Source organism: Bombina bombina, chromosome 3 (genome assembly GCF_027579735.1).
Source record: "Bombina bombina isolate aBomBom1 chromosome 3, aBomBom1.pri, whole genome shotgun sequence".
NCBI classification, from domain to species: domain Eukaryota; kingdom Metazoa; phylum Chordata; class Amphibia; order Anura; family Bombinatoridae; genus Bombina; species Bombina bombina.
Window position 1 is genome coordinate 274,875,807 of NC_069501.1, and position 14,207 is coordinate 274,890,013.

Consider the following 14,207-nt stretch of genomic DNA (forward strand, 5'->3'; position numbering starts at 1 on the left):
ATGTTATTCTGCTGCTACTAGCATGAGTGTTGCCATTCCACTAATTCTTTATTCCCTTTTATTTATGCCACTTAAGAGAAAAGCTGAAAGAAACTACTATATAATATACAAAAAATGGGGGATAATTAAATGGCTTACAATAACAAATGAATAAACTAAAAAGTTAATGATGCAACTGTCAAGTAATTGTTTAGTAAACAAAAAATACAAAGTGTCATTTAATCATTTTATGGTATTGGCCATGTGGAAAATAATTTGCCTCCTCGGGCAGCAGGCAGGTTTGTGTATAGTAAGGGAACGCAGGGTGTTTATTCTTTTTTACCTGTGATATTGAAACGACCCTGATGAAATTTTTTCACTCTCTCTGTCAGGAGTTGGAGAGTGGTGCCCATATAGTCAGCAGATCGTATGGCTGTCCTGCTGCCAGCCACAGGTTGTTTGAAATACGCCATGACATCAGTAGCAGTTGCGGTCTGCGTCCGTAAACGCTCCTTCAAGCTGGAATAGGAAAGGAGCTTTATGTAATTTGCAGTGGTCAGTAATGAGATGGAAAGAGGGTTTTGATGAAAGTTAATCAAATAAGTGGAAAATAATAAGCCTTTCCATCAGGGACATAACTAGATAAAAATCTAATATTGATGTATTACATTTGTGAATATAATATAATCAATTTTTATTATCTGGATTGGAAAATATAGTAGTTCTGTATATAGAAACAGGATACAGTTCACAAAATCTAGTTTTTGTTAAGTAGTTTATCCTAATAACATTTTTAATATTTTTAATCTTACAAAACCACATGAAGTATTCAATATGGCAATGGCAAATTTGATGCAGATTGCTTAAATTGGAATGATCACAATTGACACACAACACCTACAATTACAAAACCCAGGGCGGTTTGAGAGTGCTGTCCATTTCTGCTTTTTGTATGTGTCTAGGTAGATTATTATGGGCCTGTGCCACCCTTGTTTGTATCTCAGTGTTTGGTTGAAGGCTGCATTGTGAGGCTGTAGGTTAGGGGCCCAGGGAAGAAGAGATCTTATCATGGTTCTGGGCCTTTCGCCATTTGGCTAAATGCTGTAACTAACTCTTCCATGTTGCTTTTAATCTAGCTGGTGCTTGCAAGAGAGAGTGCCAGAATGTATACATATATTCATTTGCTTATTTATACCCCCCACTCACATATATGTTTGGACACCTTTATATAAAGTTATTTGTAGGCAGCAGCCTCTTTCATGCTTACACCAGATGACCGAGTCCCAGAATTCACTGTCAATCAGGCAGACAAGGCATTTACACTTTATTTTTGTTCTAATTGGCTTGCTCTCCACAAGAATGACCCTGTCAGTGAAGAAGACTTCCACTTCCACATGTACTGATTGGTCCATTCTTAGCCATTACTAGGATGTTTAGAACTTGAATTCTATCAGTTATTGCTGTGCCATGCCCTGGTTGCCTTCATTATGGCATTATGATTTGATTTGTGCTGTCATCATGCTGATGTCATCACACCCCTTATGCATTATACTTTCCTCAGTCATTTCTTATAGTAAACTGCATTGAGTACGGGAGCTACCAGGTTCTATAGTGTTGGATGGGTGGCCAGATCTGATCTGAGATCCCTTTAGTTATTGCATGTAAGCTATTCTCATCATATCCTTCATTATTAGTGATTTTCTCATTGCTCAGTGTATATTTATTGTATAAAAAATCTAATTGCAAATAAAAGACAATAATTTTAGAAAGATTAAATCCCACCTCCCATTTATGTCTGAGCATAATAAGCAATAATAAAACTCACATGTGGCGAGTTTTTTTGTAAGCAGTATCCACCAGCTGTTTTGCATCTTTTGCACAACTAAGAATAAAGTCATTGTTCAGCTCCTCAACTCCATCTGTCAGAAAACAAACGTAAAGCATTATCACCGAAGCTAAGTGACATACAAATATTTAACGTAATAATGTAATATTTTATAAACAGGGACATTTAGCTATGTTTTATTAAATAGAACTATAACATTTTTAACATATTTCAACATCACTTTCATATAAAAAAAATGGATTTTGTGAATTTTAAAGCTTTGTTTATTTATCAATAGGGAAATTAAGCACATACTATTTTCTAGCGATGTATGTGGAGAGCTCTCCACAATTTTCATTATTCAAATAGAGCATAGCATTTTAAACAACTTTTCAATTTACTTATATTATCATATTTGCTTCATTCTGTCTGTATCCTTTGTTGAAGGAGCAGCAATGCACTACTGGGAGCTAGCTGAACATATTGGGTGAGCCAATGACAAGAGGCATATATGTTCAGCCACCAATTAGCAGCTCCTGAACCTACCTGAACCTTTCAAGAAAGGATATCAAGAGAAGGAAGCAAATTAGCTAATAAAAATACATTGGAAAGTTGTTTAAATTTATATGCACTGTCTGAATCTTAAGGGAAGAAAAAATGGTTTTAGTGTCCCTTTAAGGGAGATGGTTAATAAAAGTATGCTGCACACAAATGTAATATATCATACAGAAAACTTTGGATGAGGGCCCTAAAACATAAATGGAAAAATGAAACAAAAATACAAACAAACAAAAAAAAAAGGTTTGCATGTATCATATAACCCCTTCCCTTTGCATAATCCAATAATTAACATACTAGTACTCAATTTTTGTAACATATATAAAAAAGAAGCAGTTAAATATCTTAAATATAGTTTGCATGAAAAGTTTAAGTAAAAGTTTATTAAATTAAAAGTAAAATCTTCCTGGAAGTGCATGATTTTGTACAACTGAGTACTGGGACTCTACAGCACACTAGCTGATAGGGACACCTCCCGCAAAAAGTGGGTTTATTTCACACAGAAACAAACATTTACGCTCACTTTGTTTGGCATTAAAACTCTGTCAAGGCATTTCAAGGGACACTAGCCCTAAACATTTTCTTTCATGAATTAGCTAGATAATACAATTTACTTCTATTATCTAATTTGCTTCATTCTTTAGATATTCTTTGCTGAAGAAATAGCAATGCACATGGGTGAGCCAATCACATGGGCATCTATGTGCAGTCACCAATCAATAGCTACTAAGCCTATCTAGATATGCTTTTCAGCAAAGGATATCAAGAGAATAAAGCAAAATAGATCAAATAAAGTCAATTAGAAAGTTGTTTAAAATTGCATGCTCTTTCTAAATCATGAAATAAATTATTTTTTTCATGTCCCTTTAAATGTAAGTGTTGACCTATTGGTAGACACAGAATCTATTTATATATCAGCTGCACAATTTTCATTTTCAAATTAAAAGGACAGTCAATACCCACCACATAAATGTTTAACAAACTTGTTTAAAAAAATCTATGCCAGTGTTACTTAAATTGTAAACTTTTCCTGTAAATTGCATTAAACGATTTTGTCTACTCAACTCTCTGAGTATGTGGCAGAGTCCTCTGACTGCCTTCTGCTGATTGGTTCAGCCTGGTTATATATTATTTATCAGGAAGTTGCAAAATTGGCAACATTCTCTAAAATATCTCTCCAGTCTCTCCAATTTGTTCAGCCTCTTCAGTTTCAACAGTTATGCTATTCTATGCAGCTCATGCACTAAATCTCACCCGTGAAGTGAATCTGCTGCATAGTATAATGAAGGAGCTAGTAAACATAGACATTAGAGATAATGGAGAGATGTTTTAGTGAATTTTAGCCCTTGGAATAAGTCATTCAAGAGCCTTGCTCGGGATCTTCATGTTCAATATATTCAGTTAACAGCTGCTTTGCTGTTCTCTAGAGACCATTCACTGAAGCCTCTCAATTTTCTAGTGAATGGGTTCCACTGAGTTATAGGGATATTAAATAATTCATGATATTGTGTAAAACATTTACTTTGTTCCACGCTCCCTAGAGAGGCAAAAAGCAAAATCTGTAGCCTAAGTTTTCAAAATGCTGGAAAGTACATAAATCAATTTTTTGATTTGCAGCATTTCAAGGTTACAGAATTTGCTTTTTGGCCTCGAAGGGAGCGTGAGACAAGCACCGATTTTACACAAAAGCAAGAGATGTTTAATGTCCTGTCCGGTAAGAACAGATGCTAGTTCAAGGTCTAAGATGAGTAAGCTTTTAAATAAAGTGGCACTGACTGATGTGTCTGCCTTGTTTTAAATCTAACTGCTATTCAACAAACTTTAATTTAAGAAATATTTAACTCAAAATATGATTTTCCATAAGGGCTAGATTAAAAGTGGGGTGCTAATTTATTGCATGCTTGTAAACAGGCAAATGTGCCCGTTTACAGGCGTGCGATAAATAACCAGCCATTATGAGTACCTCTGGTTAATTTTTTAAATGTCCTGCAATTGCCCCCAAAATAACACGTGAGGTCGTTTAAAAAAAAAAAAAAAAAAAAAAATAATAATTAAAAAATGTAGCATTAAAAAAAAGAAACCACACTAAGCAGATTTTAGGGGTTAAAAGTGGCAGATTTGGGGGGTGTTAGAAAAATAAAACAGCGCTAAAAATGCCTTTACATAGCGGTCTATGGGAAATACATTTATATTTGCTACCCATCTTTGCACGACATCTTTGGAGCCTATAGAAGCACACTCTATAGTGAGCTCAATGCTTCCATGCAATGCGAACGCAAAGTCGTGTTCACATTGCACCTAGCTTGTAATACCAGCGCACATTTGATCGCGCTGGTATTACTAAGTCGAGCACAAATAACGCTTTTGCAAAAGCAATATTTTGCACTAAACTTGTAATATGAACCAAAATGTTTCTGCACAGTTAAATACAATTTGCAGTGCTCATTACCTATTTTGCCAGTCTTTACTTTAAAGGGACAGTAAAGTAAAAACTAAATTTTAATTAATGAGACAGAGCATGGAATTTTAAGCAACTTTCCAATTTACTAATTAGCTAATGTGCTTTATTCTCTTGGTATCCTGTGTTAACATAGAAAGACTCATGAGCAGCAATTTACTAAACAGAGCTAACTGCTGACTGGTGGCTTCAAATAAATGCCTGATGTCATTGGCCAATGGGTTCAGCTAGCAGCCTTTCAGTAGTGCATTGCTGCTCCCTCAACAAATCATACCATAAAAATACCAAAAGAATGAAGCAAATTTGATAATAGAAGTAAAATGGAAAATTGTTTAAAACTGCATGTTCTATCTGAATCAGGAAAGAAAAATGTTGGGTTCATGTATCATTGATTACATTCTGAAAATAGCAGTTTGTCTACTACAACCATAGAGACTGGAGTGCATTCTGGGCATTCAGAACTCTCCTCCTCATTCCTGCTGCCCAGGGTTTAAAGACTGATATGTGCAGGCACTTTTTAGATTTCTTCCTAATTGGCCTTAGCAAGGAAGATATTATAAACAATGCTCAAGGGATATATCCTTGAACTGCAAAACAATGCACTTTTTTGCTAACAAAATTAAAGATACTATAAGACATATATTTGTGAAAAGATCTTTTGCAATGTGGTGATTAATTTCTGAACCATCTATATAAAAAAAAAACTATGGAAATGACCCAGCTTGTTATACTTGTAATTGCTCAGGTTTGCCTGGTGCTAAAAATAATAAATAGAATAAAACATTTATAGATAATTATAATCAGATAAAAATAGCTATTATGGATGTTTAATGTATAAAATGTAGTTTAATCATATAAAGTAGATTGCTTAGCAGTAGTTACACTAATCTACATTCTCTATATACTGTTTAAAGTGTGCAGGATGCAGGAAAATTAAATATTACCATAGAAGGAGGATGAGTTCATCTGTACCAATCCAAAGACCAGCAGGATCACAAAAAACAAGGACGTCATACTTCAGATCCTAAAGAGAGAGAAATGAATTCACCTACTTGTCATTACACACTGGGCACAGTCACAATGTAAGGAATATGACAAACCAGTTCAGGGCACTGGATGGTACAATCCAGCTTCATTCAGACTTTATAAGGTAACTATGATTGTGACACCCAGTGGGAGGGGAACTGAGTGTAGCTGTTGGTAACCATTAGGGAAAGATGTGACACCCACTGGATATTCTGATTGACACAGACTTGTACAGCAATATAAAGATACTCCTATATTGGAAGAGGAGAAAAAACACTTACTAGAACATGACTGCCCAGCTAAAGACACTGGGGTCACAATGTGCTGCCCCCGCAAAGCTTAATATCTGGCCCTGTGTTCCTAAGATGTACAATGGTTTTAATCTGAATTACAGAAATATTTAACAGCATTATTATTATATATATATATATATATATATATATATATATATATATATATATATATATATATATATATATATATAAATCAAATACATTTTACAATTAAACTGTTAAATAATATACACTGTGTTTTCACAATAATAATAAAAAACACATTGTTAAAAGTAAGATGTTGCAGGACTGTATGTTGCACTTTGAATATTGTTTATCTTATCTCCTTTTCTGTTCCAATTACGGACCAATGTAAATGAACTACTACAGTGATGTAGCATGTAGCAGGGTGAAGCTTCTGAAGTCTGGTTTATGCATATTGCACCACCCCAAATATCTTTGCCCCCAGACCACCAAATTCCCCCCTCTGAATGCTAAATTCCACCCACAGAGAACCTTCTCCTCCATCTTTTCTGACTCATAGAACCAACATGACTCAAAGGTCTCCCTGACTGAGTCTCCAGCTCCCTGGCACCAGAGTCTTGTAGGGTTTCATTATATCTTGCAAGCGATTTTACCATTTTAACTTATTCTACTTCCACAAAAGGATACAAACAACAACAATTCTTAATTAGGTTAAAGGGATATGAAACAATTAGTTTTTGTTTTATGATTCAGACAGAAAACAATTTAATTTGTTTTTAATTTACATTGTAATCATTTGTTGGAAGGCAGGCTCAAGAATGTGCACGTGTCTGAAGCTCTTTATGGTAGCAGTTTTGCAACAATGCTTTTAACAATGTTATACATTTTGAAACCACTTCTGCCATCTATTCTTCACAAGCCTTTATGCAAAACTGCTGCCATATAGTCCTGAAGACATGTGCACGGTACCTACCTGAGTATTTTACTATTTTGCTTAAAGGGATATAAAAGTGCAAAAAGAAAATGTTCTTATATATTAGAACATTTTATTAAAGGGACACTAAACCCATATTTTTTCTTTAATGATTCAGATAGAGCATGCAGTTTTAAGCAACTTTCTAATTTACTCTTACTATCAATTTTTATTTGTTCTCTTGCTATGTTTATTTAAAAAGTAGGAATTTAAAGCTTAGTAGCCGGCCCATTTTAGGTTCAGCACCATGAATATTGCTTGCTTATTGGTGGATACAGTTAGCAAACCAATTAGCAAGCATAACCCAGGTTCTCAACCAAAAATGGGCCGGCTCTTAAGCTCTACATTATTGCTTTTTAAATAAAGATAGCAAGAGAACAAAGAAAAATTGACAATAGGAGTAAATTAGAAAATTGCTTAAAATTGCATGTTCTATCTAAATCATTAAAGAAAAAAAAATTGGGTTTAGTGTCCCTTTAATGAGCTATTGCTTGTATTAAACTGTGTGTTTAACCCCTGCAAAATTAAAGCTAGCTCCAGAAAAGCCATGCATTACTGGGAGTTAGCTAAGCACATTTGGTATAGCCACCAATCTCCAGCTAGCTCCAAGTAGTAAAAGATATGTACATATTCTTATTCAATAGAATGCTTTTTTATATATATAACGTGGGCCTCTTCTACCACAATGTGGCACATATTATGTCAGTATAAATATAATAGTTTTCAGCTTCTGCATATATCACTCTGTTGCATGTGAGAGGGAATTCTACAGCCTCTCTGGGGTGGTAGAAAAGTACAACTTTCAGATTAATATTACAGGAAAAGCATGCAATATAAATAATGAAAGTGAATTGCTATTGGTTTTTATACTATGCATTATTAAACCCTTTATCGTGAATTACTTATTAAGTTAATGTCTTTTTAAGCATAATAATAATAAAATTAGGCAATTCAGTACATAATAGGCTAGATTACAAGGGGAGCGCAAAAATATTATCGCTATTTAGCACTAGCACCCTTCAAGTTAAATTAATTGCGCTCTTATTCTTGTGTAATATTTCAAGTTCAAAGTTATCGCTTGAGCGAAAGCCTCAGGTGAGCTAACTTTTGGAGGTCATAGCACGGCTGTGCTAGATCCCTCTCCCCATATGCTTTTATGGGGTGCTCTACAAAACCCTGTTATGGCTTTTGCTCAAGTGCACTAAAAGCCAAAGGTGCGTTAAGAAATATCATTCACTCAGATGTTTTTTATTTTAAATTAAAATCCTCCATTACATAAAAGTAAGAGATTAAGGGGCCAAATTATCAATGTGTGGACAGACATGATCTGCTGTAGCTATCATGTCTGCCGCACATCGATAAATTCCGACAGCATACAATGTTGACATTTATCATTGCAAAAGTATTTCACTAGAAATGCTTGTGCAATGCCGTCCCCTGCAGATTTGTGGCTAATCGGCCGTTAGCAGGGGGTGTCAATTGACTCGATTGTATACGATCGGGCAGATTGCTGTACACCACCTCAGATGTGGTGGACGAGTTAAGGAGCAGTGGTCTTAAGACCACTGCTTCTTAACTCCTGTTTCAGGCGAACCTGAAGGCTCACGCGGAAACAGATACGTTCGGTCCCGTTCGGGTCCTTAATAAATCGGCCCCATAGAATTATTTAATTATTGCTTACCCCCAGAAATACTCTGTATACATCATTACTGATGCACCAGGGAACTCTGGGTAAGAAATGCAAATTAGATATGTCACGTTTTTGTTTCCAAGTACTGTTTTAAACAAAGCAATCCCTTTGATGGGGTAGGATACAGCTGGAGAGAGAGAGAGAGAGAGAGAGAGAGAGAGAGAGAGAGAGAGAGAGAGAGAGAGAGAGAGAGAGAGAGAGAGAGAGAGAAAGAGAGAGAGAGAGACTGAGAGAGAGAGAGAGAGAGAGATAGAGATTGAGAGAGAGAGAGAGAGAGAGAGAGAAAGAGAGAGAGAGAGACAGAGAGAGAGAGAGAGAGAGAGAGAGAGAGAGAGAAAGAGAGAGAGGAAGAGAGAGAGAAAGAGAGAGAGATTGAGAGAGAGAGAGAGAGAGAGAGAGAGAGAGAGAGAGAGAGAGAGAGAGAGAGAGAGAAAGAGAGAGAGAGAGATAGAGATTGAGAGAGAGAGAGAGAGAGAGAGAGAGAGAGAGAGAGAAAGAGAGAGAGGAAGAGAGAGAGAAAGAGAGAGAGAGAGATTGAGAGAGAGAGAGAAAGAGAGAGAGAGATAGAGATTGAGAGAGAGAGAGAGAGAGAGAGAGAAAGAGAGAGTCAGATATTTTATTTTAATATGTTTTACATGTGTTTTACTATACTTTTATCACTTTAATTAAAGAGGCCCATTTATCAAGCTCTGTATGGAGCTTGTGGGCCCGTGTTTCTGGCGAGTCTTCAGACTCGCCAGAAACAGCAGTTATAAAGCCGCGGTCTAAAGACCGCTGCTCCATAACCCTGTCCATCTGCTCTGAGCAGGCGGACAGGAATCGCCACATACTCGATCGAGTTGATTGACACCTCCCTGCTGGTGGCCCATTGGCCGCGAGTCTGCAGGGGGCGGCGTTGCACCAGCAGCTCTTGGTGAGCTGCTGGTGCAATGTTAAATGCAGAGAGCGTATTGCTCTCCGCATTCAGCGAGGTCTTGCGGACCTGATCCGCACTGTCGGATCAGGTCCACAAGACCTTTGATAAATAGGCCTCAAAGTCTCAAGTCACAAACATTTTTAGCACTTTTATGTGTTGTGCTCACAACTTGCAATATGAGCGATGTTTAGCGTGGCTTCACTATCCATTGAAAGTATAGGCCATGCTGAAGAGATGTGCTTAAAGGGACATTATACACTCATTTTTTCTTTCCATAAATGTTTTGTAGATGATCTATTTATAAAGCCCATAAAGTTTTTTGTTTTTTTAAATTTATAATTTTGCTTATTTTTAAATAACATCGCTCTGATTTTCAGACTCCTAACCAAGCCCCAAAGTTTTATGTGAATACCGTCAGCTACCTTCTCCAGCTTGCTCCTGTTTGTCTAAAGGGTCTTTTCATATGCAAATGAAGGGGGATGGGGGAGTGTCTTATTTCCCACTTGCAGTGGGCTTTCCAGCTACCTTTTAAACAGAGCTAAACTGAGAGCTTCTAAGTAAGTTTTTAAACCATTTTATACTGGATTTTTATATCAGTATCTGTGCATCTTATACTTTATAGTAGTGCCTATTACATGCAGTTATATGAAAATGAGTGTATACTGTCCCTTTAACATTTGCTGGTAACTCTGTTTTATCATGGACTAGTAACACCATATTGTGCACTATTCTGCAAACTCACATCTGTTTACATTTAGCACATGTAAACATAGTTCATACTGATAGATGTCATAAAAATGTAAATCCCGTAATATTAAACTGTGGAAAACCCTTAATTGCAGCTTGTAACTTTGTATTGAATCCAGCAGCAAATGCATATTTGTGCACAACTGATAACCAAATATCAATTGTTCTCTGGCTGATAAAGACAACTCCCTCAGCTCTGTTGGTGGACAAATACCCACAAGTATACAAATAAGAAAACTTTTTTTTTAACATATCCCAAGAGGATGTGTGTTATAAATGTGTTTAAAACTGAATGTCTCTGCAATTGGGAAATGGATGGTGTTGAAACGTGTAACCACTGAAAATTTCCAAACATCAGAAAGTAGTTTCTAAAACTGTAAATGTCTGTTACAACTCAAATGGTCAAACAAGTATTTAGTAAGTCATTAATCACCAGTTTAGCTCCCATATATAAATGAATGTGCACGAATATACGGCTGAAGCGCTATACACATTTACATGTCTGCTTTTTATGCAGTAAGCAACATTCTAAATCGTATCCGGGATTTTATCAGGTTGGACTGATATGTACTTTAAGGGACAGTAAACTCAAAGGGGCCTATTTATGAAAATTCTTGCGGACCTGATCCGACAGTGCGGATCAGGTCCGCAAGACCTCGCTGAATGCGGAGAGCAATACGCTCTCTGCATTTAACATTGCACTAGCAGCTCACAAGAGCTGCTGGTGCAACTCCACCCCCTGCTGACTCGCTGTCAATCGGCCGCCAGCAGGGAGGTGTCAATCAACCCGATCGTACTCGATCGGGTTGAATTCCGGCGATTCCTGTCCGCCTCATCAGAGCAGGCAGACAGGGTTATGGAGCAGCGGTCTTAACTGCTGTTTCTGGCGAGTATGAAGACTCACCAGAAACACAGGCTCTCAAGCTCCGTTCGGAGCTTGATAAATGGGCCCCAATGAGTTTGAAGAATCTTTTTTTTTAAAGGGCTAGATTATTAGAGTAGTGCAATCAATAGTGCAGTTTGCATTATCTGTTTTTTCAAGTTGATGGTTAAATACTTTAACCAAAACATCTTAATGCAGGCAAAACTTTACACTCATATGTAAGTGGTGAGTTAAAGGGACATGCCACCCACATTTTTTCTTTTATGATTTAGAAAGAGAATGCAATTTTAAACATCTTTCTAATGTACTTATATTATCTAATTTGTTTTATTCTCTTGATATTCTTTGATGAAAAGCATATCTAGATATGCTCACTAGTTGCTGATTGGTTGCTGCACATAGAAGCCTTGTGTGATTGGCTCACCATGTGCATTGCTTTTTCTTCAACTAAGGATATTTAAAAATGAAGCAAAATAAATAATGGAAGTAAATTGTAATGTTGTTTAAATTTCTATTCTCTATCTGAATCATGAAAGAAGGATTTTGGGTTTAGTGGCCCTTTAAGCTTTTTAAGGCCTTGGGGGAGAGTTAATAAGCAACGGATGCTGCTTTCTCTGCCAGATGCTCGCCGGAACCATAAGTTAAAAAGCAGCAGTTGTAAGACCGCTGCTCCTTAACAAGTCTTAACGCTGCTTTTTCACTACCGCAGGTACTACAAGTCTTGCAGGTTTAGGGGCACCGCACACTTTTTTGGCCTTACCGCAAAACGACTTACGTAAACTTTGTAAAGTCTTTTTCTATGGGACTTCCATAGCGCCGGTATTACGAGTCTGTCCTAGGAGGCCAAAATGTGAGCGGTACACCCTACCTTGTCAAGAGTCCTAACGCATTTTAAAGTCAGTAGTTAAGAGTTTTATGGTACAACGCTGTAACATAAAACTCATAACTAAAGTGCCAAAAAGTACACTAACACCCATAAACTACCTATTAACCCCTAAACCGAGGCCCTCCCGCATTGCAAACACTAAAATAAAATTATTAACCCCTAATCTGCCGCTCCAGACATTGCCGCCACTATAATAAACATATTAACCCCTAAACTGCTGCACTAATATAATTAACCCCTAATCTGCTGTCCCTAACATCGCCGCAACCTACATTACAGTTATTAACCCCTAATCTGCTGCTCCAGACATCGCTGCAACTATAATAAACATATTAACCCCTAAACCGCCGCACCCTGCCTCGCAAACACTAGTTAAATATTATTAACCTCTAATCTGCCGTCCCTAACATCCCCACCACCTACCTACATTTATAAACCCCTAATCTGCCGCCCCCAACGTTGCCGCCACTATACTAAATGTATTAACCCCTAAACCTAAGTCTAACCCTAACCCTAACACCCCCTAACTTAAATATAATCACAATAAATCTAAATAAAAATTACTATCATTAACTAAATTAATCCTATTTAAAACTAAATACTTACCTATAAAATAAACCCTAAGCTAGCTACAATATAACTAATAGTTACATTGTAGCTATCTTAGGGTTTATTTTTATTTTACAGGCAAGTTTGTATTTATTTTAACTAGGTAGAATAGTTATTAAATAGTTATTAACTATTTACTAACTACCTAGCTAAAATAAATACAAAAGTAGATTTATTGTAATTATATTTGTTAGGGGGTGTTAGGATTAGACTTTGGTTTAGGGGTTAATACATTTAGTATAGTGGCGGCAACGTTAGGGGCGGCAGATTAGAGGTTAATAAATGTAGGTAGGTGGCGGTGATGTTAGGGACGGCAGATTAGGGGTTAATAATATTTAACTAATGTTTGCGAGGAGGGAGTGCGGCGGTTTAGGGGTTAATATGTTTATTATAGTGGCAGCGATGTTGGGGGCGGCAGATTAGAGGTTAATAAGTGTAGGTAGGTTGCGGCGACATTGGGGATGGCAGATTAGGGGTTAATAAATATAATGTAGGTGTCGGCAATGTTGGGGCAGCAGATTAGGGGTTAATAAGTGTAAGATTAGGGGTTCATAAGTATAATGTAGGTGGTGGCGGTGTCTGGAGCGGCAGATTAGGGGTTAATAAATATAATGCAGGTGTCGCGATGTCGGGGGGGGCGCCAGATTAGGGGTTAATAAGTATAAGATTAGGGGTGTTTAGACTCGGGGTTCATGTTAGGGTGTTAGGTGTAAACATAAATTTTATTTCCCATAGGAATCAATGGGGCTGCGTTACTGAGTTTTACGCAGCTTTTTGGCAGGTGTTAGACTTTTTTCAGCCGGCTCTCCCCATTGATATCTATGGGGAAATCATGCACGAGGACGTACGACCAGCTCACCGCTGACTTAAGCAGTGCTGGTATTGGAGTGAGATATGGAGCAACATTTTGCTCTACGCTCACTTTTTGTCTTTTAACATCGGGTTTGTAAAAACCCGTAATACCAGCACTGCAGGTAAGTGAGCAGTCAGAGAAAACTGCTCATTAGCACCGCATAGCCTCTAACGCAGGACTCGTAATCTAGCCGATAGAGTTGCATTTCAACATTATGTTACTATTTCTAGTGTAAGGCTACTCAATGAGAGCTCCCAGTCCGGCCCCTCTGGTTTCAGCGAACCAGAGTGTGCCTTCTTCCATCTTGGCATCCCACATGGAGGGATGCCAAAACTCCGGTTCTCCTTCAGCTGCGGCTGCAGCTCTCTAGGCATGTAGCGGCACGCTGCATAGATTTAAATTGGCCACATCTTAATTAAAAGAACTCCCACCTGAAGGACTAAGGTGTGGAAGTAGGTATAAAAGCTCACTCAGCTCATAACTCTGGGCTGAGTTATTGCATTCCAACCTTGTTCCTGGTTTCTGTGATGCAAAAGCATACTTACCT

At 37.4% G+C, this 14,207-nt stretch overlaps 1 protein-coding gene across 1 annotated transcript in view; it reads right to left on the minus strand.

The window, feature by feature from the left end:
* LOC128653168 (eosinophil peroxidase) overlaps positions 1-5,946 on the minus strand; it is a 37,945-nt gene extending 31,999 nt beyond the window's left edge. Inside the window, exons 1-3 of the mRNA XM_053706296.1 lie at positions 5,765-5,946; positions 1,805-1,898; positions 323-498 (exon numbers count right to left, since the gene is read on the minus strand). Coding sequence (XP_053562271.1) covers positions 323-498; positions 1,805-1,898; positions 5,765-5,834 — 340 coding nt within the window. The 5' untranslated portion in view covers positions 5,835-5,946. The remainder of the gene's footprint in view (positions 1-322; positions 499-1,804; positions 1,899-5,764) is intronic.
* Between the last annotated feature and the right edge of the window lie 8,261 nt (positions 5,947-14,207).